The sequence below is a fragment of the Corylus avellana genome, chromosome 8 (assembly GCF_965113065.1).
Source record: "Corylus avellana chromosome 8, dhCorAvel1.hap1.2, whole genome shotgun sequence".
Classification (NCBI taxonomy): Eukaryota; Viridiplantae; Streptophyta; class Magnoliopsida; order Fagales; family Betulaceae; genus Corylus; species Corylus avellana.
In genome coordinates this window covers 9,361,441-9,387,945 of record NC_142497.1, presented here as the reverse complement: position 1 = coordinate 9,387,945, position 26,505 = coordinate 9,361,441, and the positions used below count along the sequence as shown (strand labels likewise).

Below are 26,505 nucleotides of genomic sequence, written 5' to 3'. Positions count from 1 at the left end.
AGTTATAAAACCACAAAAATCCGTATTATTGGATATCAATATCATACTCAGTAAGTAAGAATACTTACAGTGGATTACATGAATGGATCATCAAAGGTAATTACTTGAAACCCGTCCTGCTGCAGTTGGTCCATACCCATAACAATCCCTTCACTGACTTTCTCTCTCTCTCTCTCTCTCTCTCTCTCTCTCTCGCCTAAACTCTCTTTCTCTGTCTTAAATTTCCCATCTCACTCTCGGTTTCTCTTGTGTTCTTTCTTTCTTGTAGCGCTTGGTCTCGCCCTTTCTCTCTCTGTTCTGAGTAAACACTCTTAGAAAGAAGAAAGACCGAGTAAAAAGCGGAAGAAGGAAGAATATATGCAAGAGATGGGAGAGGAGATGAGTGGTGAAAATTGTGAAGGAGAAGAGCTCTATTTATAGGAGAAAATCAAATACTATTCTACCTTCAATTTACAATTATACCCTCATTTTACTATTTCACCAACCCTATACTATTTCACCAACCCTATACTATTTCACCAACCCTATACTATTCTACCAACCCTATACTATTCTACCTACTCTATACTATTCTACCTTCTTATTATACCATCCTTATACCTACCATTTACTATCCTATTATATCACCAATTATTACAATCATACTCCAAATTATACCAATCAATCATCAATTATCATATCTCTTAAATCTCCCAATAAAATAATCAATATAAAATCATCATCATGATATAATAACCTCAAATCAATATTCATTCCAATAATATTCATAAGATCTAATAAGTTCCTCAAGAATAAATATTATTACCTAATATCATCAATAAATATCTCAACCTCAAAGTAAATGCCATTACCTAATATGAATATTAATATAATCATAGCATCAATTTAATATCTCTAAAATAAGAGTTTAAAAATCTGGGTTGCTACAAACCAGGCCTGTGGTGCGGTGCCTGTTTTAGGCCATATAGGGACTTGTGCAGCCGACAGACATGATCAGGAAGCAAGGGATCAACAAAGCCCCAGGGTTGCTCCATGTAGACCTCATAAACCAGGTTGCCGTGGAGGAAGGCATTAGAAACATCTAGTTGACGGAGAGACCAGCCAAAGTGAACCGCAAGAGCAAGGATGACACGTACAGTTGATGGTTTTATCACTGGTCTGAACGTCTCCGAAAAATCAACCCCATAAACTTAATCAAAGCCCTTGGCGACCAAGCGGGCTTTATACCAATCAATGGTGCCATCTGGACGTTGCTTCAATTTGTAGACCCATTTGTTACAGATGACGTTCTTATGAGTAGGTCGTGGTACCAAACTCCACGTTTGACTGGCTAATAAGGCATCAAATTCATGACCCATGGCTTGACGCTAGTGAGCGAAGGTAACGGCCTGGGAGAAACACGTGGGTTCGGGAAGGATGACACTGTGAAGAGCTTGAAGTGAATGTTTGGTGGTGTAAAAAAGTTTGAAATCAGGAAATTCTTTGGGTTTGAGGGAACCCATTTGGGCACGGGTTAGCATACGAGTGGTAGAGAGGGGAGGAGTAGGAGAAGAGATTGAGGAAGGAGTAGGGAGAGGTGGTACAGAGGGAGTAGACGAAGGGAGAGACACAGTCAAGTTGGGCGTGACATGCGTGCAAGATGGTGGACCCAAAACAGCTAGAGATGAAGGAGCCGAAATATCTGGAGAATGAGATGAGTGTGTGGGGCAAAAATCCAGATTTTCAAGAATAGATTGAGTGCGTAAATCAAGGGATGTGTTGTTTGAAAAAGTCAATTGTGGTGAGGGAGAAATATTTGAAGAAGGAGGTGATTGTGTGAGACAAGAATCCAGATTTTGAGGGATAGAGTTAGTGCATAAATCAAGGGATGTGTTGTTTGAAAGAGTCAATTGTGGTGGAGAAGAAGTATTTGGAGAAAGAGGTGATTGTGTGGGAGAAGAATCCAGATTTTGAGGGATAGATTTAATGCATAACTCAATAGATGGGTTGGTTGAAAAAGTCAATTGTGGTGGGGGAGAGCAAGAAGGTGTACTAATTAAGGAAGATGTGTTTGTAGCTGGAAGGGACAACGTAGATGATTGTGGAGACGTGGCACTAGGGTGGGTATGTGAGGGGAGACCTGGAAAATTTTTTTCATCAAAGATGACGTTGCGGGAAAAGTAAGTCTTTTTTGAGACTGGGTCATAGCAACGATACCATTTGTGTTGGGAAGAATAACCGAGAAAAATACATATTTTGCTGCGAAAGACAAGTTTGTGAGATGAGTAAGGTCGGAGAAGGGGATAATAGACACAACCAAAGCTCTTTAAGCGAGAATAATTTGGAGGATGTTGAAATAATTTGTCATAAGGCGAGTCATTGTTTAAGACGGGTGTAGGGAGACGATTGATAAGAAAGACTATGGTAAGGAAAGCATCAACCCAAAAGGATGAAGGAAGACGCGATTGAGCAAGAAGAGATAACCTAATATCCATAATGCGTCGGTGTTTTCTCTCAGCCACCCCGTTCTATTGAGAGGTGTAAGGACAAGTGAGGTGATGTCAAATGCTAGTGGTGTCAAAAAAAGAAATAAATTGTTTTGACACAAATTCACCACCATTGTCGGATTGAAATTTCTTAATGCAGCAAGAGAAAAGATTTTCCACCAAAGTTTTAAATTTGACAAAACAAGAGAAAGCATCACTTTTATTAAAGAGAGGGTACATCCATGTAAAACGAGAGTAGTCATCGATAAATATGACATAATATCGACTACCACTATGAGAAACAACAGGAGAAACCCATACATCAGAGTGAATGAGTTCAAGAGGACAAGTAGACACTCTAGTGGAATCATAAAACAGTAGCTATTTGATCTTACCAAGTTGACAATGAGAGCAGACATGATCCATGTTGAGAGATCCAGCCACTGGAAGGTGAAAAGTGGAGACGACCCACTTGGTTATTGGAGAAGAAGGATGGCCCAATCTTGTATGCCAGACATCCAAAGATGTTTTGACACCAAAGAGAGCAATGTGGGCATGAAATTTATTGACCAAATGTTTATTGAGGTGAATGGGATAAAGTCCCCCTTCACTGAGACCCTCCAGGAGTATGGTGCCGATTTTGTTGTCCTTGATAAAATAATGAGAATTGGTTAGGATAAAAAAACAGTCATTATCTAAACAAAATTGATTGATGGAGAGCAAATTTTCCATGGCAGTGGGACAGTGAAGAACATGCTTTAAATTGAGAGATGATGAAGGGGTTTGAAGAGTTAGAGAACCTATGTTTTGAATAGGTAACCCAGAACCATTACCAATTGCTATTGAGTCTTCACCATTATAGGGTTCACGAAGAGACAAGTTGGCAACGTCATTGGTGACATGGTTGTTTGTGCCACTGTCGGCATACCATGGATCATCCTAGGGCATAGTATTTGTTTGGGCTACCATGGCAGCTAGTTGAGCAGGAGGATGGCGCCCTTAAAAGCTGTAGTCCATGCGATGAAAGCAGTCAAGGGCCCGATGACTGAGATTGCCACAAATCTGACATGTACTACGTGGGGCACTGTTGAAGATATTAGGAGGAGTAGGCTTGCTCTGGGGCGGTGAGGAGCCACTGGGCTGTGGAAATTTGGATTTTGGTTGAGGTTGGCAAGGAGTAAAATGCGGTTGAGTAAAGGAATTCTGGTAGGCATGTAGTAAAATGCATTTTGGATTTCCTGGGGTTCTAATACCATGAAAATGCATGAGAAGAAATAATTTCTTTATTCAATGAATTCCATTATCATGTACAAAGGTATATATAAACAGAGTAAATACAAAGTAGCCGTTAGGCCTTGGGTGTTAATTACACGATTACAGTGAAGTTTCCTTGTACAATTGATATATCTTTCCTTGTTTCCATGCATGCTTTGATTATATTTCCTTTAGTCTTGGTGCATGGTATTTCCCTAGATGATTAGGCGCATCTAGTGGGATATTGCCTTCTTGATGTAGGATCGTATCTTCATGAGATGTAGAAGATTGATTTACGGTTGATTGATTAACACAAAACACCCACTTCTGCTGAGACAATATCTTGAATACAGGACGACACACTTCCTCCCCATATTCTCTCCTCACTGCTAACAAGAGCATATTTTGCTAGACCATGCGCAGGAGCATTGCCTCTCCTCCTCACATGTTGGACATTCCATTGCTGGGCACTATTGAGCAGAATTTTAGCATCATTGACCAGCATACCATATCTTCCCCAACAACTACCTTCCCTACCCAAGGCTTGTACAATCTCCAAGGCATCCCCTTCTATATTTATCTTTGCAAAAACATTAATAATATAGTAATGTTACACACACTCCTACTTTCATACTATTGGATATGACATTTAAAATCATCATTAGATTTAAAATTAAACATTATTGAATTTTAATCTAATAGTAATTTTACAAATTATGTCCGAGAGTGTGTGAACAAAAGTATAGGAGTGGGAGCATTCATAACTTTTCTCTTAGTAATAAATGTAGATATTCCATCCAGAACCCCCCCCCCCCCCCAAAAAAAAAAAGGGGGAAATGCATTTTACCCTCCTCCCCCAAGCGATGTTTGACCCTATTTTCAATTTGAATTATAATGTTTATTAAGAACTTGTGGTTTTTTCAAACCCTAATTTGATTTACTTGTGATATCTCTTACCCGAAAGGAGCTATTGTGATGTCTCCTACCCAAAAGGAGTTAATACTTCTAGTATAGTATTCATGTTCATCGTTGTGGGTTCCCATCATCATTTTAGACGATTTTGATAGAATTCAATTTTTATTTTATGAAAAAATCTTCAGGTTATATTCAGATAGTTTGGAAGATTGATATTTGGTATGTATGTTCATCATAAATGGAATATATATATATATATATATATATATATATATATAAGGTATAGTTGTAATTCACACAAGACAAATCTTACATGTAGTATAGTGGTTTGTCAAATTGCTCTTCAAATAACAATATGCTAACTTTAGGGACAAGTACCCCTCAAATTAAATGTCTCCTTTGAAATTACTAATTATGTTAATATCTCCCGTCAAGACAAAATATCCTTTCTAAATTTGTTTTTTTTTTTTTTAAATCTTAAAATTATATATTATTGAAAAAAAATTTAGAATTACTCTTTTCTTTTTTACTAATGGAGAAACATTGAGACAATTGATAGTTTGAAAAAAATTATGTACATGTACGTTTTCCTTAACTTGGCAATTCAATATTCATATTTCTTAATCATCATTTCCTTAAGACTTGAGAAAAGGTACAAACCCACGTACTTCTCTTCTTAAGACTTTTTTTTTTTTTTTTTGCTTTTTTTTTTATGGTTTTCTATTAGGATTTTTTTTTTTTTTTGTTAGCCACGTATTTCTCTTCAAAAAGTAAGAAGTTATTTTTATGGTTTTCTCTTCAATTGCATAAGTGACTTCCAATTGCTGTAATTGTATTAGTAACTTCTCTTCTATTATTTGTATTATAAGACAATCTTTTAGTGATTGATGTTTCTTTTTGTTTTAAAATTATTTGAGTTACTAAGTTGTTGCACCACAAACTAACTAGTTTGTCCATTTTGATTATATTTTTCATAAAAAATAAAATTGTAAAATTAAAATATGGTTAACAATCTAATGGTTGTTTCTTGATATCGGGACGGCCCCTACAATAATGATTATCTATCTCTACCGCTCACTATGTATCAAAATCAGAGGCTATACCAAAACAAAGACTCAGCCAGACAAGTGAAATCGATGGAGAAAAAAGTAAAACCTTTTAGCATACATTCATCTTAGCACTTCAAAGAGAAATGTCTCTTTTACAACATACACAACATACTGCAGAAGCATGCAACTTAAGAGTAAAAAGAAGAAGAAACCCATATGTGAAACTAACCTCAGGAGCTAAGAGAAGGAAGAGAATTAGCCAGGGAGTATTTCTTTGTCTAATAATACAAATAGATTCTTAGTTAACAAGTGCTGCTTTTATAGACTCTTCATTTACCATTTCTAGCAATGAAAGATTGCCCAGATATATTAAGAAAGCTGTGTTTTCGTAGACTTAAAGAAAATGTTGCCCCAACAACATACCATGTAGTAGGTCGCTTGATGAAAATTTCCAAAGTAATTAGGTACACGATTAAGACATAAGTTTGAATCCTATAATGCCTGTCTGATTAGTGTATATCATTTTTTGTTTTTCTTGATGTTCTAGATCTGGTGTGGACCGTAAGGTTAGGTTAGATCGTGAGTCAATCAAATTTGAGAGAGCGTTTATAGCAGTTTTTACCGTCTAAGCCTTTTGTAAACTGCTTCCAGAAAACATGTACTACTATCGGAGTCTTTTCTGCTGCCTTTTTTTAATTTGATAAAAAATAAATAAATAAAGTTGACACTGCTACCTACAATTGGTAAGGCTTTCACTTCTTTTTTATTTATTCCCACTAGCGTGTCATTTCATGGAGAGTGGGGAAAAGAGGATGACTAATTTTCATAAGAGACGTTGGCAAAAAATGCTCTGTTTTAATAACTAGCTTATCAATCGGTTGTTGCGTGTTATATAGTTGGCGTGTTTATTTTAAACTTTTTAGTCTTGTAAAGTTGCAATTTTTGGGAAATTTTTTTTTAAAAAAATAAAAAAATAAAAAATCCTTGAACTTATAGCTGTTTTTTAAATAGCCTCACGAAGTTTAAAGTATACTAAAGTGATACAACATACTATTAAGATGTGTGAAAAATGCATTTTTTATTATATTCTTATAGTATCCTTATTCTCTTAAAAAATAAAATTAAAAATTAAAAAAAATTAGTAAATTAATTTTTGAGTTTAATATATTTATATATTTTTTATTAAGAGTGACACGTGCCACCATTTATTGGCGTTGCTGTGACATCTAACAGAATTCGTTAAATGTTTTAACGGAATTTGACTCTAATGACTAAATTGTTTTTTTGGCACTAGGCACTTCGGAGTTCACTTTCATACGACATTGAACGATTTGCAATTTAGGTCAACTACAATGACTAATTTTCTATTTATTAAAAAAAAAAAAAATTGTATTTATCTACCCCTTGGGTTTTTATTTTATTTATTTCGTTTAAAAATATTTTAGTTTTAGCTTTTTATTTTAGTTTTTAAGAGAATAAGGATATTATAGGAATATAATAATAAAAAAGCGACCTTTTTGGCACACCTTGATAGTTTAATGTATTACTTTAACACTTTAAACTTTAGGGGTAATTACATTTTGCCTCTATAACTACAGCGTCTTGACACTTTTCCCCCAACTATGACACCGGACCCCGTCAAACTACCATCTTGACAAAAAGCCTCATTCTGTCAGTCAAATGAGTTAAAATTGACGGTTAATGATGTGTAAGTCATGTGTCATTTTAAATTTTTTTTCTTCCACTTTTGCCCTCACCTCAAGACCGTGAAAATAACGCTTATATTCTCCATTTTAGTAATCCAACACATGAAAATATCTTCATGTGTAAAATGACGCTTATACCCTCCATCTTAGGGCCATCAAAATGCCAGGTATCTCACTTCTAAAAAATTAATAAAATATTATTTAATATTTTTAAAATAAATAAAAATTAAAATAATATAATATTATTATTATTGTTATTATTTTTTGATATGGCTTTGGGGGTGGCCTGGGTTGGCCGAAGCCACCCCCAAGGGCGAAAAAAAAAAAAAAAAAAAAAATCAGACCTCCAAGACCCCATCAATGGCTTCCCCTGCCCAAGAACCAGAGACCCCCTTTACTCCACCAAAGCTTTCTTCCACTTTGCGCTTCTCTTTCGCTGCACTTCAACCCAAACACCAATCCATATGAGTTATGGAGACAACTAACTAGTCCTTAATCTCCCAAGCAATCACACTCCGAAACTCAACCACCCAAAGCCGACGAACCCGTTTCACAACCCCCTTCCAAATCTCCAACTCCAAAACTCAACCACCCAAATCCAAATCCAAACAACAGAACCAAATCGAGATGAAAACATTTGCATATATTTAGTAATTAGTGATAGAAGAAAGGGTCATTCATGTATTTGAAGGAACCAATCTGTATGGGTTCCTTGTTTGCTTGGATTCTTGCATTTCTTGTTTGCTGGGTTGCGATTTGCGATTGAGGAGGAAGAGAAGAGGACGAAACTTGGGTTGCGATTTTCTTAATTTTTTAATTATTTTGATTTTTTTTTATTTGTAAAAGTAAATAAAATGAAGTGAGAGCAAAAGTGGAAGAAAAAAATTTAAAATGGCACATGACTTGCACATCACCATTGACCATTAATTTTAACCCCTTTGATTGACGGAAAGAGACTTTTCGTCATAAAATTATAGTTTGATGGGGCCAGGTGTTGTAGTTGGTAGTTCATAAAAAAAAAAGGTGTCAATGCACTATAGTTCAAGAGGACAAAAGGTAATTACCCCTAAACTTTATTAACTTTTTAAAAAACGGCCTGGTTGAGGAAGATTTTTTTATTTTTTTATTTACTTGATTACTTCAAAACTTTAGTAAAAGTTGTGATTTTTTTTTTTTTTTTTGGTGAAAGCTTGCCCGACCAAAACGCTTGCTTGATTATTTATTATGCGAGTACTAGCAGCAACTTCCATTCGATTTTTTCTAAGTTTAGGGAACAAAACTACGTTTTGCTTCTTTATGAAAATATATTTCACAATACCTTTTATTACCTTTCTTTATACCATTAAAATATTATTTCTTTACAAAATACAAGTTCCATATTTACCCTAACTATTTTCACAAAATTTCAACACAATCTCTAATTAAAAAACAAAAAGATGAAAGATGAGAGAAAAAAGAGAAATGTTTATATTAAAATAATATAGAAGGAACCTTAAAGTTGCTTCCCTTCCCTACACATAGGGAAAATATAAAAAAAAAATTACAAAAACTCACCTACAAGAGCTTCCCTATACATTAGGATTGCTAACTGTTGCAATCCACATAATTTATTATAATCATAAAATAACATTATCTCTCCTCTCACACTTTCATATGCAAAATAAATGAATATAAAAGGGAAAAATATAAAAAAGCCTCCCATACTACCAGCCGTTTTCGATTTAGCCCCATGATGTTCCAAAAGTCATAAAGTAGCCCCCCAAACTACCAATCAGTTGCAATTTGGCCACTCTGTTAGTCAACACCGTCAAATTGGATGGAAAATGCAAAACGACGTCGTTTTGGAAGGTTAAGTTACTAAAATGCCATTTTGAAAAAAAAAATCAATTAAAAAAATGCCCACAAAACGACGTGGTTTTGAGAAAAAAAAAATTAAAAAATTAATTAAAAAACTGCACCCCGCGAGCTCCGGCCTCACCTCGCCTCTCCGGCGAACCAGCACCCCGCGAGCACCGGCCTCGCCTCGCAACCCGAACTAGCTTCCTCAAGTTTTCCAAAACAAGATGAAGGAGAGAGAGAGAGAGAGAGAGAGATTTTCGCACTTTCAAATTTGTTTCTTTGGATTTTGATTTTCACATCGATTTTCTCGACACGTTCTTGGGAAAAATCGCAGGTTTCAGTTTCCTGTGAATATTTTGTTTTTTTGGGCAGGGAAAATCTATAGAGCTAGTTGACTCCATTTTTGTTGAGGAGATCTATTCTATAGCTTTGACAGGTTGTAGGTTTTTGGGTCGCAACTGGTTCTTTTCGCCTGGCCGTCGATCTTTGCGAGGTTTTCTTCAAGTGTAAGATTAATGGGTTCGATTTTTTCTTTTTTGAGACGCCATTGATTGTACGAAGAAAAAGAAAAAAAAAGTTGAAGTTCCTCTCTCTTTCTTGTGAGACTCGGAATTGTACTGTTCTCTTTCTCTCTGTGTGTGTTTTTTGCTGGGATTAGAATCGTGTAATGCTGAGGTCAAACGTTCATAAAAAAGGTCTGAAAACCTTTGTCTCAATTGGGTGTGTCTGATTTTCGACACAGATCGCTAGGAATCAAGGTTTATGGAGATCTGAATCAAAGTCACCCTAGCCTCGCAACCCCAACTCAAGTTCGCCGACCCTCTACAGGTCTCGCCTCAAGGCCGTCGGCACTTCTATCTCCATTGAACCACCATTTTTTTAATTAATTAATTAATTTTTTTCTCAAAAATGGTGTCGTTTTGGGGCTTTTCTAAATTGATTTTTTTCTTTCTCAAAAGGGCATTTTAGTAACTTAACCTTCCAAAACGACGTCGTTTTGCATTTTCCATCCAATTTGACGGTGTTGACTAACGGAGTGGCCAAATTGCAACTGATTGGTAGTTTGGGGGGCTACTTTATGACTTTTGGAACATCATGGGGCTAAATCGAAAACGGCTGGTAGTTTGGGGGGCTTTTTTATATTTTTCCCAATATAAAAACAAAACAAAAGTAAAACAAATAATATTTTAATGTTATAGGGAACTATAAAGAGAAGCTATTGTTGAGTGTATTTGAATAGGGAGACAAAAAGTAGTTTGGTTTTCTAAACTTAGGAAAAATGACGAGGAAGCTGTTGGAAATGCTCTTAGTTCCTTACACATTGAGAAACACTGTAACAACCTTTGATGGTTAGTTAAATATAGGGAATCTGATGTGAGTAGATTTTTCTAGTTTTTTTTAAATTCTCCCTAAACATAGGAAAATGAATGGCATATGTGCTAGTGCTCTAACAAACATTAAAAAAACCTAAAGTTTCAATGTAAAATATGTGTATGTAGAGTACAAAAGCTTGTTTGATGTATGTATATTGTATAGTACAGCTAACGAAATGACCATTTTTATTTAGAAACAAACCACAAGAATCTATTCTAATAACAGGGGATTTATTCTATTAAAATGCAACACACATGGTCTGATTTTGCAGCATGTTTTTCTAAATTTATGTTTGCCTTCCCATGTTTGTTGACTGAAGAAAAAAAAAAAAAAAAAAAAAAAAAAAAATTCTCTATCGGTTTGATCGTTTTTTGATCAAATGATTTATGAAATAGTGATTATTAATTCTTCAAAAAACAAAAAGCTATTGTTGTCCAAAATCTCAAAACTTATGAAACATAAAGTTTTAGTTTATGAGTAATGTTATATGTAAAACATTTATCTCTAAAGATATGGCATTTAAAATTATCATCAGATAATGATTTTAAAAGTCAAGTCACATTTAGAGATAAAAAAGAAATAAAAGTCCTACATATAGCATTACTCAGCATATGCTACAAGCGGAAAACGGCGAAATCAAAACTCGGCCACTGCAGTACGATCGAAGTAGCATCCTGTAGGGCCTTCATGAGGTAAAAGAGATAGCATGACAGGGCCTCTAGCCCCCTCTTCTAAATTCATTATTCCTGTGTTCCAATTCATATCTGTCTTGACAAAGCCAGGATGAACACAGTTGATACACATATTAGGATACTTCTTGGCAAGAACTCTAGTGTAGGCATTGAGGGTCTGCTTGGAGATGCTATAAGCAGGCAGCATCAAAGTCCATCCATTGATTTCAAGAGCATTTTCTTTTAAGTCATGCAGAAATCTTCTTACAACCGCATCCACTTTCTCTTCGGTTAGAGTCTCTATGTCGCTTAGTTCTTTTCTTATATGCTCACCGGGAATCCTCTGCATAAATAATTGATAAAATGTGCTTCTCTTCAAGGATTGTTGATGTTAAATCATCACTTATTCTAAAATTTTGAGGAGCTTATAATTAAGAAGATGTGAATCTACTCATTTAAATATTTAATTCAAATTAGAGGTAAATGAAGATGACAAGATTCGAACTCTATACCTCTGCTATAATACCATGTTAAATTAACATATATACCACAACACAAATGGGTATATGCAGCAAGCCTGGCCTTATGACATTTTGTAAAGGGATAAATAATAAGTAGTTTGAGGAAGAGTGGCTTTTACCTTGAGCTCACTTCTGAGAGAAGACACATTCACAATCCTTGCTCCTGCTGGGGAAAGCTGCAATAGTGGGAGGAGAGCCTCTGTGACTCTTTTCACACCAAAGTAATTAGTATTCAAGCATTCTTCTGCCTTGTCATAAGTTTGTTTAATCACTCCTTGAACCAAACCGAGAGCCTCACCTGAGAGCTGAATCAAGGAGATAGTTATTGGGTGTTGGTCTTAACAAAGGCATCAATAATTTCCTGTATTAATTTTATGAGCTTACCCAGGATGTGGGATCTATGTTTAAGACCCTTAGGCCTTCCACATCAACCACATCAACTACAAGTCCACTATCTCCAGCATTATTAACCTGCACAAGTCAAATGATCAATGGACTCCAATTGAACTAAACAAGAGAAAAGTTTGATCAATTTGGAACACTAGATGAGCACCACTCGATTACACCAGTACTATTGTTAGGGGTGAACACCAATTTCAAACACATAAGAAAATTAATTTACCATTCTTTGTGCAAATTAAATAGTCACACTAGTACTAAAAATAAACCCACCCACAATGCTTTGAAAATAATCAAACAACCTACAAGCAAGACACCAAGATTTTTACGTCAAAAATCCTCTAATGCAAAGGGAGAAACCACGAGACCTAGTACAGTTAAATCTTCCACTATAAATGATAATGAGTTTACAATATCTTCTCTAGAGAAATATCTAGAGGTTACCAGCACATCAAGAATACATGCATTCTTGGATTAAATATAAATTCATCACTCAAAAAAGTGTATTTCAATAAAAACAAAGAAAGATTTCTCCATGTGGGTATGAGCAACCACGAAACTGGAGAAGAAATCCAATGATCGACACCACTCAATACGTAGCTCTCATCATCAGAAACAACATACTAAAATTGCATCAAATTGGACCACAAACAATCCTCCAATCTCTTACCGAAGTGATTAGTCAAAAACCATTTTCTTTTTCTTTTTCTTTTTCTCTCTCTACGTGTTGCACCTCCACTGCTCTCTCTTTCTCTTCAATTTTTTTCTTTCATTTGTTGCCCTTTTAAAAGACACGGAATGTGTCTATTTAAAAGGACTTGTGGGTCGATCTCCACATGAGAAGGACTACCCAACAACTATATGGTTTTATATTTATACCTCAATACATCACAAATCCGACACAACATGAGGACTAACAATTTTTGACATGACCCAAAAATCTAATACGAAATTAACATATGATAATAGAAGGATCTGACTTCTTTAATTAAATATATTAAGTTAAAATTGACTTATTATCTTATATGTATGTCTCAACGCGACTCAAAAATAGCGCCACGCACAAAAGACAATATGTATTCAACTTAAACAACATACTGAACGATCTTTGAAAGAGTATTGATTCACACACTCCCTTATCGGTTGTCATCATTATCATGAAAATTCATCACCCATCTTTTTGGTGTGAATGAACTAATTATGAGGTTATCGCATATGATTTACATACATCTTTTCACAATAAGTAAAACCCCAAAACCAATTTCAGTAAAAAGAAATGCTAAGAGCACTAAATCTTTTACCAATAGATGGGTACTAAAAGGATGTGGAGCTTATTCATTGTAAATTATCAAAATAATTAACAAAGATAAATGTTACGGGTACCAATAAACAAGTTTCACATCATGTTGGTACATGTACTCATCGCTTGGTAAAAAATTTAGTACCCTTAACATTTCTTTTTAGTAAAATCCGAGTTTCCCACGAGAATTTGTTTGTACATGGTTGATATAAAAATTCCAAATTGATATAACTTAATCATTACTGTTACATCACTACTTTTTCTAAATGCTTAAACCGATAGAAATAGGTAAATTTAATCGTTTAATCAATACTTTAACACTTACCAAGATATCGAGCCTGCCAAACTTGTCCCGAGTGAAGTTGGCCAAGTGGTGGATGCTGACGGGGTCCAAAACATCAAGTTGATGGAAAACAACATTTGGCAAACCGGAGTGGTGGAGCTTGGATGTGGCCTCCATCCCCTTCTTCACATTTCTAGCCGTCAACACAACCGTAATGCCTTGAGAAGCAAGTTGCCGCACAGTTTCAAGCCCAATCCCCTTGTTTGCTCCCGTAACCACTGCATACCTGTGTAAAAACATAGAAAAGATGTGCATTTTTTTCCCTGTAAATGAAAGAAATTGAAGAAGAAATAAAAGTATGTACCTTTCTGCTCCTGTATGCTTTCCATTGCTTCCCATTTTGCAATGCCTTGATGAACAGATTGTTGTACTTTAATTGTTCATTTATTGGACATTGAGTTTTGACTGCTAAAATCATTCTTTCTTCCTAATTGGTGTTTATAGTCGTTGGTCAAAAATGACAACTCTTTACTTTTCCAATAGACGTTATGACAAAACTCTTATTGGTGTTTATAGTCGCTGGTCACAATAGACGTTATGAGCATTTGGTCATAAGAGAAGCCAATTCAATTTCAACAATATGAGTCATATGACTTACAAAAAAAAAAAAAAAAAATTCAACAATATGACCGTTTGGTCACTAATTAACTTCTTTTTCTTGACCGTTGGGTCATTAACTGCTTTTTCTTGAGTTAGGGTTTGTTTGGCAAACCCCAGCACACACCCCAAGACTCAGGGCACTGTTCTTTGTTTGACTATCATGCTATTGCCTACCTGCAGCCACTGGCGTGTGGAAGAACCCAATTGTCTTAAAAGACAAAAATGCCCATATAGCACAATAGAAAACAAATGAACTAAAGGGTGTTTTGAAGGGATAAAATAGGCATTGTTACAATGATAAGGGGTAAAATAGGAAATGTTGGTAATAAACCCAACCACTGTCAGCGTGCAGCAGTCTTTTCTTCAGACTGTCTTCGGCTCAATCACTTAAAGTGCTACAGTACCGTGGAAGGTAAACAGTGCAAAGGGGTTTGCCAAACACCCCCTTAGTCTTTTAAAGATGTGAATTTTTTTTTTTTTTTGGCTGACTTTTAAACCTTAGTCTTTTAAACTTTAGTTGCTGGCTTGCGTATTTCAAAGTCGCAATTCCAAGTGCTGACCAAAACCCTCCATTCAAATTTCTCTTTTTTCACGCAGTTTAACAATTAAAAGCATTTTTAATGGAGGAGTCAAATAGTACTTTTATCTAAAATGGTTAATTAAATTTGTAAAAAAACCTTCCACATTGGATTAGCAAAAAAAAAAAAAAAAAAATGAATATTTTATTAGATTATCCAAAAAAAAAAAAAAAAAAATGCTACATGTAGCGACACTTTTCTAAGGAGCAATTTAATTTTTTTTTTTTTTTGTTTATCTCACCTGTTTTTTCTTTTCCCAAAATTTTCTCATGCTATTTCTCTTTCGCATCGCTCTTTTTCCAAAATTTTCTCATTCTATTTCTCTCTCCACATATCTTTTTTCCCAAAAGTTGAAAAATAAGATATTTAGAAAAAATACAATCGTTTTTAAAAAAAAAATTAAAAATAATATTTAAATAATATAGATAAAAATATAACTAATCGAATGTTGGATGCATTTAAAAATTCATTAGCTAAACTACATAAAGTGAGTTTTGAAGAGTCATTTTACATAAAAATTTGACTCCTCCATTGAAAATGCTCTACTAGGCGTCAAGTGAAAAGATCGCTTAGAAGAAAGCAAAAAGTCAGTCATTTGTTGACAAATTTTCTTTCAAGCTAACTTTTATGTAATTAAATTTTTACATTATGTAAGCTTTTATATATATATATATATATATATATATATATATATATATATTATTGCTCTTTTATATATATATATATATGGAGTTACTAATTCTTATGGAGAACAACAATTAATGATTCTATTGAGCTCTAATTAAATTATAAATGAACGAGGCAAATTTAGATTCTTAAGAAAAAAAAAATTCAGATTATCATCCAAATTATGGAAACTAAATTTGAATAGCATATTTACAAAATACATTGTAGTCTTGAATTGTTGTCCAAAATATGAGATAGAGATGTGGTTAACGCACTTGGATGTTAGCAAGAAATATTCTAATTTTAAATTTAAGTTTTATTTAGTTTTCTTTTTTTTATTTAATATAGATTTATAATTTATGTTAGATTACCACATGTTGATATATCAGTAGTTCTTATGTATTTATTTGGTCATGTGGCATTAACTTCTGAGTTACAAGAGTAATGCTACTCTTCAGTCTTCACACTAATACTTTTTGTATTTTTTAAAGTGGCTGACAGGAGAAATAAACATGCAGTACCAATCAATGCGAAATAAGTGTGGCTCGCCTTGGTAGAGTCTCACCACGGGAGAGAAGAGGAGTCACACATCAAACAAAATATTTGTTTATTCATCAATTATAATCTGTTTTTATTGGAGTACCATTAAAACCAACAAAAAAAAAAAAAAAACCCACTGACAAAACACTTGATATGCTGCAATTGAGAAACGACGAAGTCAAAACTCAGCCACTTCAGTACGATCAAAGTAGCGTCCTGTAGGGCCTCCATCAGGTAAAAGAGAGAGCATGACAGAGCCTCTAGCCCCCTCTTCTAAACTCATTATTCCAGTGTTCCAATTGATATCCGTCTTGACATAGCCGGGATGAACGCAGTTGATACACATGTTAGGGTACTTCTTAGCAAGAACTCTAGTGTAGGCATTGAGGGTCTGCTTGGAGATGCTATAAGCAGGCAACATCAACGTCCATCCATTGATTTCAAGAGCATTTTCTTTTAAGTCATGCAGAAATCTTCTTACAACTGCATCCACTTTCTCTTCGGTTAGAGTCTCGATGTCGCCTAATTCTTTTCTTATATGCTCACTTGGAATTCTCTGCGTAAAATGATGCTTCTGTTAGACAATCTTATGTGACATATTCTGCTTGGTGAAAGGATTTGAAAGAAATAATTGATAAAATGTGTTTCTCTCCTAAGCAATGATTAATAGTGAGCCTAATGAGCAATCAAACTCAAAGGGAAACAACTAACCCAAGCAATGGATGACACCAACAAAGGAAAAGCAATCAATCACCCAAACGGCTAGCACCAACAAGGGAAAGAAATCAATCAGCCAATGGCTAGCAAAATTCAACAAGGAAAAAGAAAGAACCCTCAGCTATCATTGTGTTCATAGTAGATGATAATACTTGGTGTGTGAATCAAGTATTACATGCCACATGCCTAGTAATACACGCCTCCTTGTTTGTATCAAATTCAGTAATTCTCTAACTTGAATGAAAATGATTTCCTCCTATATTTATGCCCGAGGTAAATTTAAGTATAGGCCGGTATTTTGGTGCTCATTCTGATGCAAAAAGAGAAATAAATAAATTAAGTCCTTAGTTTTATTTAGGTTTTATTACTTAATTAGGTTATTAGTATTTAATTGTATATTTTAAGATTTAGTGTTATTTTATAATTCAATAATGAGTTTGGCCCAAAACCAGGCAAATTAAGGGGTCATGGTTTTTGTCAGTGTCTATCTAAGTGTTCTTCTTCTGGCAGTGATACTACCAATTTCCCTTCTCTTTGGAATGTGTGACTCAATCCATTCTTTCTTTTCCACTTTCTCTGTTCTTTTCTCCCAAATTCCTTTTGTCCTGCATCACATTCATCTCATAGCAAGCTCATGCTAGAACAATATAGAAGATGAACTTACACCATCATTTTGACCTTTTCAAGATTTTACTTTTCTTGTAACATAAGACAATGACAGAACAGGGAAGACAGAGCTGAGATAAAAAAAGACAGGGCAAATAGAAAGACTACAGAAATGTCATTATCATTTTGTTGTCTTTTGGTGGCCAAGAAGCCATAGTTCTGGTTACCAACATATATTATGCACAAATGGGTAAATGCAGCAAACCTTATGACACTTTGTAAAGGGATAAATAATAAGTAGTTTGAGGAAGAGTGGCTTTTACCTTGAGCTCACTTCTGAGAGAAGACACATTCACAATCCTTGCGCCTGCAGGGGAAAGCTGTAATAGTGGGAGGAGAGCCTCCGTGACTTTTTTCACACCATAGTAATTAATATTCAAGCATTCTTCTGCCTTCTCATAAGTCTGTTTAATCACTCCTTGAACCAAACTGAAAGCCTCCCCTGAGAGCTGAATCAATTGTAGATAGTTATTGGGTGCCCGTCTCAACAAAGGCATCAATAATTTAGTGCATTAATTTTATGAACTTACCCAGCATGTGGGATCTATGTTTAATGCCCTTAGGCCTTCCTCATCAACTAAGAGTCCACTAGCTCCAGCATTATTAACCTGCACAAGTCAAATTATCAATGCACTCCAACTGAAAAAAAAACAAAAAAAAAAAACCCCAATCTCATCACTACTCGACATTGTAAAATTGCCCCATCACTATATGGTTTTACATTCATACCTCAAGACGTTCTCAACAACTTTTTATATGACCTACGAACTCAACATCAAATTAGCGAATTAATGTCAGGGGATCTGACCAGTTTATTTAAAGAGAAATATTAGGGATCAATATTTTTTTTCAAATAGATAAATCATTATATTTGTAAACTTATGTGAACCCTACATAAGTTAATGATGGATCCCACAAATCTAATGGTTGATCTATTGAATTTGTCAGTGAATATGTGCAAAATATGATAAACTTATTAACCACTAGCATTTCTATTAATTAAATATAATGGGTTAAGATTAACCATTATCTTATACCTATATCTGAAACACGACTCAGATCTGTCATGCAATAATCAACACTCCCCTATCAGTAAAATCCTAGAAGAGATTTCAGTAAAATCCCAGTTGCCAGGTTGATATAAAAATTCCAAATTGATAGAATTTAACTCTTACCAAGATATCGAGCCTCCCAAATTTGTCCCGGATGAAGTTGGCCAAGTTGTGGATGCTGACGGAATCCAAAACATCAAGCTGATGGAAAACAACATTCGGCAAACCAGAGTGGTGGAGCTTCGATGTGGCCTCCATCCCCCTCTTCACATCTCTAGCCGTCAGCACAACCATTATGCCTTGGGAAGCAAGTTGCCGCACAGTTTCAAGCCCAATCCCCTTGTTTGCTCCCGTAACCACTGCATACCTGTAAGAAATCCCCACAAATGGGCACAAAAAACATAAAAGATGTGCCTTTTTTTTCCCAGAAAAAGTTGAGCAGTTGTTGAAGAACAAATATATGTACCTTTCTGGTGTATGATTTCCATTGCTTTCCATTTTGCTATACTTTGATGAACAGATATGTTGATCTGTTTAGCTCTCAGTAATCTTCCTCCAAATTGCTCAGGTCAACAGATACCGTTTAATTAAAAAATAATAAAAAAATCCTCAGGTCCGAGGGTGGGTTCTGTTTTTTGAGACATGATTGGCAGCAATCCTCAGGTCCGAGGATGGGTTCTGTTTTTTGAGACATGATTGGCAGCACGCGTCGTGCGTGGCACACCCACGCACGACAGTGCAAAATTTTTTTTTTTTTTTTTTGTTAAAAAAAAATGTTTTGCACGCGGCGTGCATATTACATTACCTCTGTTTTTTGGGTAATGTAAAACAGACACGCCGCGTGCAAAATTTTTTTTTTCAATTTGGCGTGGTGGGCGTGCCACGCACGCCGCGTGCGCTGAATCACGTCTCCTGTTTTTTATTCCCACTTACCTGTCATTTCGAGTAGGAGCAGTGATTCACTGCACGCGGCGTGCGTAGCATGCCCGTGCAAAATTTTTTTTTTTTTTTTTTTTTTAAAAAAAAATTTTTGCACGCCGCGTGCTGTTTATCTTTACCCTTCGAGTAGAAGACGGGGAGCACTGATTCACAGCATGCCCGTGCAAATTTTTTTTTTTTTTTTTTTAAAAAAAAAATTTTTACAAGCACGCCGCGTGCTCTTTTGTTTTACCCGTTATATATATATATTGGACAATTTTGTTAATGCATTACTTAAATTATTAAAGGTTGAATATTTTTTTGTCTCATTGGGTTTAAACTCTTTATTTTTTTATTTTTTAGTGTTTCATTTTTATTGCATGAGAGGTTTTCATAAAGATGGAGATGATACCTCCGTTAAAATTTCGTCCAAAACTTAATAAAACGCAACGTCAGCACCAATTAAATGTTGTCATATGTTTTATAATTAATTTTTTTAAGAATATATTTAAAAAAAAATTAAAAAAATTAAAAAATTATGTTTTTTCAAAAAAGAAAAACTGATTCAGATTGATGTTTTCTTGAGAGGAGCGCCAAACCCAGTAGATGCTTAACCAAGAGAGAGAGAGAGAGAGAGAATGATGCAGACGATTCAAGTGGTCGAAGGACTCGAAGCTGCATGGAAAAAACAAGAAAGAGAGAAAATGAGATGCACCTCGCATCATTGGGAAAAAATAGTTGCCACATATGGCATCATTTGGAAAGATTTTATAGGCCTACTTAAGCGGAAAACATTTTTTTCAAAATTTATTTCTTGGAAAATATTTTAAATTTAAATCAAAATCATGATTTTGTATAACAAATATTTGATAAAAAAAGTAATTTTTAGGGTTAAATACCTCAAACCCCCTAGGGTTTACCAACTTTATTTTTTTCCCCTGAAGTTTCATTTTTATCACAGAACCCCCCTGGAGTTTTGATAAAGGACCAATTTAGTCCATCCGTTAGTTGACCGTTAAGACTGACACTTGAACCAATTAGATGTTGACACGTGACACCTATTTAATTTTTTTTTAAAATTAAAAAAATAAGTATTTTTTTTTAAAAAAATAAAAATAAAATAAAATAAAAGGAAAAAACTGGAGGTGGCCGAGCCACCCCCTTGGCCATTTGGGGGTGGCCATCTGGCCGGATGGGGGTGGCCGAGCCCAGGGGGTGGCTCGGCCACCCCCTTGGGCTCCAAGGGGGTTGGGGGTGGTTTCGGCCACCCCCAAGGCTCCATGGGGTGGCTTGGCCACCCCCAGTGGGTACTGGGGGTGGTTTCAGCCACCCCGTTGGAGCCCAAGGCCACCCCCAAATGGCCAGCCACCCCCAGGTTTTTCCTTTTTTTTTTTTTTTTTTTAAATGTAAAAAAATAAATAGATGCCACATGTTAACATCTGATTGGTTCACGTGTCAGTCTTAACGGTCAACTAACGGATGGACTAAATTGGTCATTTATCAAAACTCCAGGGGGGTCCTGTGATAAAAATGAAACCCCAGAGAAAAAAAAAAAAAAGTTGGCAAACCCTAAGGGGGTATGAGGTATTTAACCCTAATTGTTAACATGTTTTACCAAAAGCCTTTTCGATTTAAAAAGTGCAATTTTGAAAATTGCACTTATTAAAATCGTAATTTCAACCAATCTCAAAATTGCACTTATTAAAATCGTAATTTCAACCAATCTCTTAAAGTTGCGATTCCTAAGCTGACTAGAACCCTCGTTTCAAATTTCTCTTCTTCAAGCAGTTTAACAATTAAGATGTGTAAAGTTCAAAAATAAAAAAATAAAAAAATTGCTTAGAACAAAGCAAAAAATCAGTCATTTTTCTGATAATTTTTCTTTCTTGCTAAGTTTCAAGTATGTAATTAAATTTTTTACACTGATTTATTTTTAAATTTATTATTAAATAATAAAAATATCTATGTAAGCTTTTATATATATTATTGCCCTTTTAAATTATATATATATATATATATATATATATATATATATATATATATATATTAATTGTATGAAATATATAACTGTACGTAATTAGTATTGAACTCTAATAAAATTATAAATGAACGGTGCAAATTTAGATGCTTAATAAAAAAAAATTCAAATTATCATCGTAATGATGGAAACTAAATTTGAAGAGAACATTTACAAAATACATTGTAGTGTCTTTGAATAGATTAGTTTTAGGCTTTAGCCAGAGATGTGGTTAACGCACTTGGATGTTATGCAGATGCACGCTATTGCAATGAGAAATATTCTAATTTTAAATTTAAATTTTATTTTATTTAATATAGATTTATAATTTATGTTAGATTACCACATGTTGATATATCATTACTTATATATTTTTATTTGGTCATGTGGCGTTAACTTCTGTTACAAGAGTAAATTGAGTAATGTTACTCTTCACACTCATTTTACACCTCCTAATATTGCATTTTTTAAGTTACTAACACTTTTTATTTTTTAAAGTGGCTAATGTGAGAAGTCAACACGCAGTACCAACCGATATAAATGAGTGTAAAGCGTAGCATTGCTCATGTTACAAATGCTAACAAAATGACCATTTTTATATAGAAACAAACCACACAAATATTTTTTATAAAATTTAAATAATAAGGGATTGAATCTATAAAAAAACCAAACCACGAGACCTGATTTTCCAACAATTTTTTCTAAATTTATTTTTCTCTTCCCAAGTTTGTTGAAAGAAACAAATAGCTAGTTGTTATCCGAGATCTAAAAAACTTTGAAGCATAACGAGGTAGTGACGCAGTACGGATCAAGAACAATAAAAAATAAAGTTAAGGAAAAAAATGTAAAATTAGTCCTTGTGATTTACCTAATTTACAATTAGCTCCATGTAAAATTAAAATGAACTCAACTATCAATGAGGTATACTAAAAAAATAATTTAGGCTCTACAGTCAAATTTCGTTCACTAATTTAACAGATTCCGTTAGTTGTAAGACTAAATTAAATAAGACAAGTATCACAATTTTATTGGCTTTAACGTTTCACGCTATCAAAATTTGTTAAGTCAGTGAACAAAATTTGACTGTAGGGCTAAATTATTTTTTTGGCATATCTCAAGAACCTTTGAGTTCATTGTACAACTACATGAAGTTAATTGCAAATCAGGAAAACTAAATAGTCTAATTTTGTATTTTTCCCTAAAGTTGAATCTTCTTTTAATTTATAGTCTCACTGAAATAACAAAAGAGTCTGGCTCACCTTGGTAGAGTCTCACCACTGAAGAGAAGTGGAGTCGCACCTCAAACAACACGTACATTTGTTTATTCATCAATCATAATTTGTTTTTATAGGAGTACCAAAAAAGAAAACACTTCAATAAACTCACTGACAAAACCCTCGACATGCTGTAATTGAGAAACGACAAAATCAAAACTCAGCCACTTCAGTACAATCAAAGTAGCATCCTGTAGGGCCTCCATCAGGTAAAAGAGAGAGCATGACAGAGCCTCTAGCCTCCTCTTCTAAACTCATTATTCCTATGTTCAAATTCATATCCGTCTTGACATAGCCAGGATGAACGCAGTTGATACACATGTTAGGGTACTTCTTGGCAAGAACTCTAGTGTAAGCATTCAGGGTCTGCTTGGAGATGCTATAAGCAGGCAACATTAACGTCCATCCATTGATTTCAAGAGCATTTTCTTTTAAGTCATGCAGAAATCTTCTTACAACCGCATCCACTTTCTCTTCGGTTAGAGTCTCTATGTCGCTTAATTCTTTCCTTATATGCTCACTTGGAATCCTCTGCGCGCGTAAAATGTTTCTTCTGTTAGACAATCTTATGTGACATAATCTGCTTGGTGCAAGGATTTGAAAGAAATAATTGATAAAATGTGTTTCTCTCCTAAGCAGTGATTAGCAGTGAGCCTAATGAGCAATCAAATAACCCAATCAATGGATAACACCAACAAAGGAAAAGCAATCAATCAACCAAACGGCTAGCACCAACAGGGGAAAGAAATCAATCGGCCAATATATGGCTAGCAAAAATAAAAAAGGAAAAAGAAAGAACCGTGTTCATAGTAGATGATAATACATGGCGTGTGAATCAAGTATTACATGCCACATGCCTTGTTGTTTGTATCAAATTCTGTAATTCTCTAACTTGAATGAAAATGATTTCCTCCTATATTTATGCCTGAGGTAAATTTAAGTACAGGCCAGTATTCTATGGCTTACTCTGATGCAAAAGGAGAAATAAATAAATTGAGTCCTTAGTTTTATTTAGGTTTTATTAATTAATTAGGTTATTAGTATTTAATTTTATATTTTAAGATTTAGTATTATTTTGTAATTCAATAATGAGCTTGGCCTATAGTGAGGCAAATTAGGGTTACGGTTTTTGTCAGTGTCTATTTAACTGTTATTTTGTACTTGTACGTAGATGGATTAGAATTGATAAATAAACATATATTTTCTTTTAAGGTGACTCCTCTTCTCTCATCTTCTAGTAGTTAGACTCCACCAAATTCCCCTTTCTCTTTGGATTGTGTGACTCAATCCATTCTTTCTTTCCCACTTTCTTTGCTCTTTTCTCCCAAATTCCTTTTGTCCTGTATCACATTCATCTCATAGCATGCTCATGCTAGAACAGTATAAAAGATGAACTTACACCATCATTTTGACCTTTTCAAGATTTTACATTTCTTGTAAGACAGGACTATGACAGAACAGGGAAGACAGCAGAGATAAAAGAGACGGGGCAAATAGAAAGACTACAGAAATGTCATTACCATTTTGTTGTCTTTTGGTGGCCAAGAAGCCATTGTTCTGGTTACCCACATATATATGCATAAATGGGTAAATGCAGCAAACCTTATGGCATTTTGTAAAGGGACAAATAATAAGTAGGTAGAGGAAGAGTGGCTTCTACCTTTAGCTCACTTCTGAGAGAAGACACATTCACAATCCTTGCTCCTGCAGGGGAAAGCTGTAATAGTGGGAGGAGAGCCTCAGTGACTCTTTTCACACCATAGTAATTAATATTCAAGCATTCTTCTGCATTCTCATAAGTCTGTTTAATCACTCCTTGAACCAAACTAAAAGCCTCCCCTGAGAGCTGAATCAATTGTAGATAGGTATTGGGTGCGCGTCTCAACAAAGGCATCAATAATTTAGTGCATTAATTTTATGAACTTACCCAGCACGTGGGATCTATGTTTAATGCCCTTAATTAGGCCTTCCTCATCAACTAAGAGTCCACTAGCTCCAGCATTATTAACCTGCACAAGTCAAATTATCAATGCATTCCAATTAAAAAACTCCCCCTGTAACGACTTAGAGAAACCCCAAAAGGATTAGTCAATTTAGAGCTTTCCTAAAATTTATTATAAAGCTCAATTTCACCTAAAAACTAGGTAATGTGGGACTTAGCAATGATAACTATTTTTATAAGCCACCCACTCTATGTGAGCTTCTTCTCATCTTCCTAATATGAGACCTAAGTGTTACAAACTCCACCTCTTAAATTCGCGAGGGCCACGTCATGCAGTGCTCCAGTATCACATGACTTAGCATTACTAGGTGACTCTGATACCATTTGGAGAGAGAATATTTCATATAAACACATCATCTTTTTCATGCCTAGGAATTGTGGGATGTCATAATATTGTGATGTTCTACATTGCCTGGGCATGAAAAAGATGATGTGTTTATATGAAATATTTTCTCTAAATAGTATGAAGCCTTTTGGGGGTAAACCCAATAATAAAACCGTGCGAGTTTAGCCAAAAGCGGACAATATCATACCACTTAGAACAGGTATCAGAGCCATAGCCTCCCCTGAGATGGGAGGAGCATGCACAAGCCTATGATGGTCGCCAACGAGGATGTTGGGTCGTAAGAGGGGGTGATTGTGACATCTCACATTGCCTAAGTATGAAAAATATGATGTGTTTATATGGAATATTCTCTCTCTAAATGATATGATTCCTTTTGGAATAAAATTGTGGGAACTTGGCCAGCCCAAAGTGAACAATATCATACCACTTAGAGCAGGGGTGTTACACCCCCAATCTCATCGGATTCGACACGCAATAATCAACTATCCCTTATCACCATCACCGTGAAAATTAATCACCCATCATTTTGGTGAATGAACCGATTGTGAGTTCATCGCATCTGATTCACATTCATCTTTTCACGAAAAGCAATATCCCAGTTGCCGGGTTGATATAAAAATTCCAAATTGATATATATATATATATATATATATATATATATATATATATATAAAATTTAAATTTACCAAGATATCGAGCCTGCCAAACTTGTCCCGGATGAAGTTGGCCAAGTGGTGGATGCTGACGGGGTCCAAAACATCAAGCTGATGGAAAACAACATTTGGCAAACCGGAGTGGTGGAGCTTGGATGTGGCCTCCATCCCCCTCTTCACATTTCTAGCTGTCAACACAACCGTGACGCCTTGAGAAGCAAGTTGCCGCACAGTTTCAACCCCAATCCCCTTGTTTGCTCCCGTAACCACTGCATACCTGTAAAACAAAAAGAAACCCACCCCCCCCCCCCCGCACAAAAAACATAAAAGATGTGCCTTTTTTCCCAGAAAAGTTCAGCAGTTGAAGAACAAATAGATGTACCTTTCTGCTGTATGCTTTCCATTGCTTTCCATTTTGCTATGCTTTGATGAACAGATATGTTGATCCTGTTTAGCTCAGAGTAATTTTCCACGAAATTGCTCAGCTCTTAAATTGATAAGAACAGATACTGTATAATGAATTTTTTTTTTAAAAAAAATCCTCAGGTCAGGCTTGGGTTCTGTCTTTTATTCCCACTTACCTGCCATTTCGACTAGAAAACGAGGATACCTTTTTTTTATTGAAGATGGTACTAAGATA

The 26,505-nt window shown here is 35.0% G+C and overlaps 2 protein-coding genes and 1 pseudogene across 2 annotated transcripts; all 3 read right to left on the bottom strand.

Moving 5' to 3' along the window:
• Positions 1–11,027: 11,027 nt before the first annotated feature.
• LOC132163372 (short-chain dehydrogenase/reductase 1) lies at positions 11,028–14,226 on the bottom strand. Its single transcript, XM_059573634.2, has 5 exons — positions 14,141–14,226; positions 13,819–14,062; positions 12,179–12,265; positions 11,914–12,099; positions 11,028–11,616 (listed from the first exon to the last, which is right to left on the bottom strand). Exons 1-5 carry the CDS (start codon positions 14,173–14,175, stop codon positions 11,239–11,241), a joined length of 930 nt encoding a protein of 309 aa, XP_059429617.2. The 5' UTR covers positions 14,176–14,226; the 3' UTR covers positions 11,028–11,238.
• Positions 14,227–16,345: 2,119 nt separating this feature from the next.
• On the bottom strand, positions 16,346–19,312 carry LOC148584094 (short-chain dehydrogenase/reductase 1-like). Its single transcript, XM_088518929.1, has 5 exons — positions 19,122–19,312; positions 18,779–19,022; positions 18,134–18,211; positions 17,867–18,052; positions 16,346–16,776 (listed from the first exon to the last, which is right to left on the bottom strand). The coding sequence occupies exons 1-5, from the start codon at positions 19,151–19,153 to the stop codon at positions 16,399–16,401; spliced, it is 918 nt and encodes a 305-aa protein (XP_088375055.1). The 5' UTR covers positions 19,154–19,312; the 3' UTR covers positions 16,346–16,398.
• Positions 19,313–23,017: 3,705 nt separating this feature from the next.
• LOC148584093 (short-chain dehydrogenase/reductase 1-like) lies at positions 23,018–26,279 on the bottom strand (annotated as a pseudogene).
• Positions 26,280–26,505: the final 226 nt, after the last annotated feature.

Coding starts and splice junctions, on each gene's coding strand:
- LOC148584094 (XM_088518929.1), bottom strand. CDS start 19,153: ATGGAAAGCAATGGAAATCATACACCAGAAAG. Junction 19,023..19,121: donor GGAAATCATACACCAGAAAG/GTACATATATTT, acceptor GATTTCTTACAG/GTATGCAGTGGTTACGGGAG. Junction 16,777..17,866: donor CTCTCAGAAGTGAGCTCAAG/GTAAAAGCCACT, acceptor CATTTTACGCAG/AGAATTCCAAGTGAGCATAT.
- LOC132163372 (XM_059573634.2), bottom strand. CDS start 14,175: ATGGGAAGCAATGGAAAGCATACAGGAGCAGAAAG. Junction 14,063..14,140: donor AAGCATACAGGAGCAGAAAG/GTACATACTTTT, acceptor GTTTTTACACAG/GTATGCAGTGGTTACGGGAG. Junction 12,266..13,818: donor TTGGCAGGCTCGATATCTTG/GTAAGTGTTAAA, acceptor TGACTTGTGCAG/GTTAATAATGCTGGAGATAG.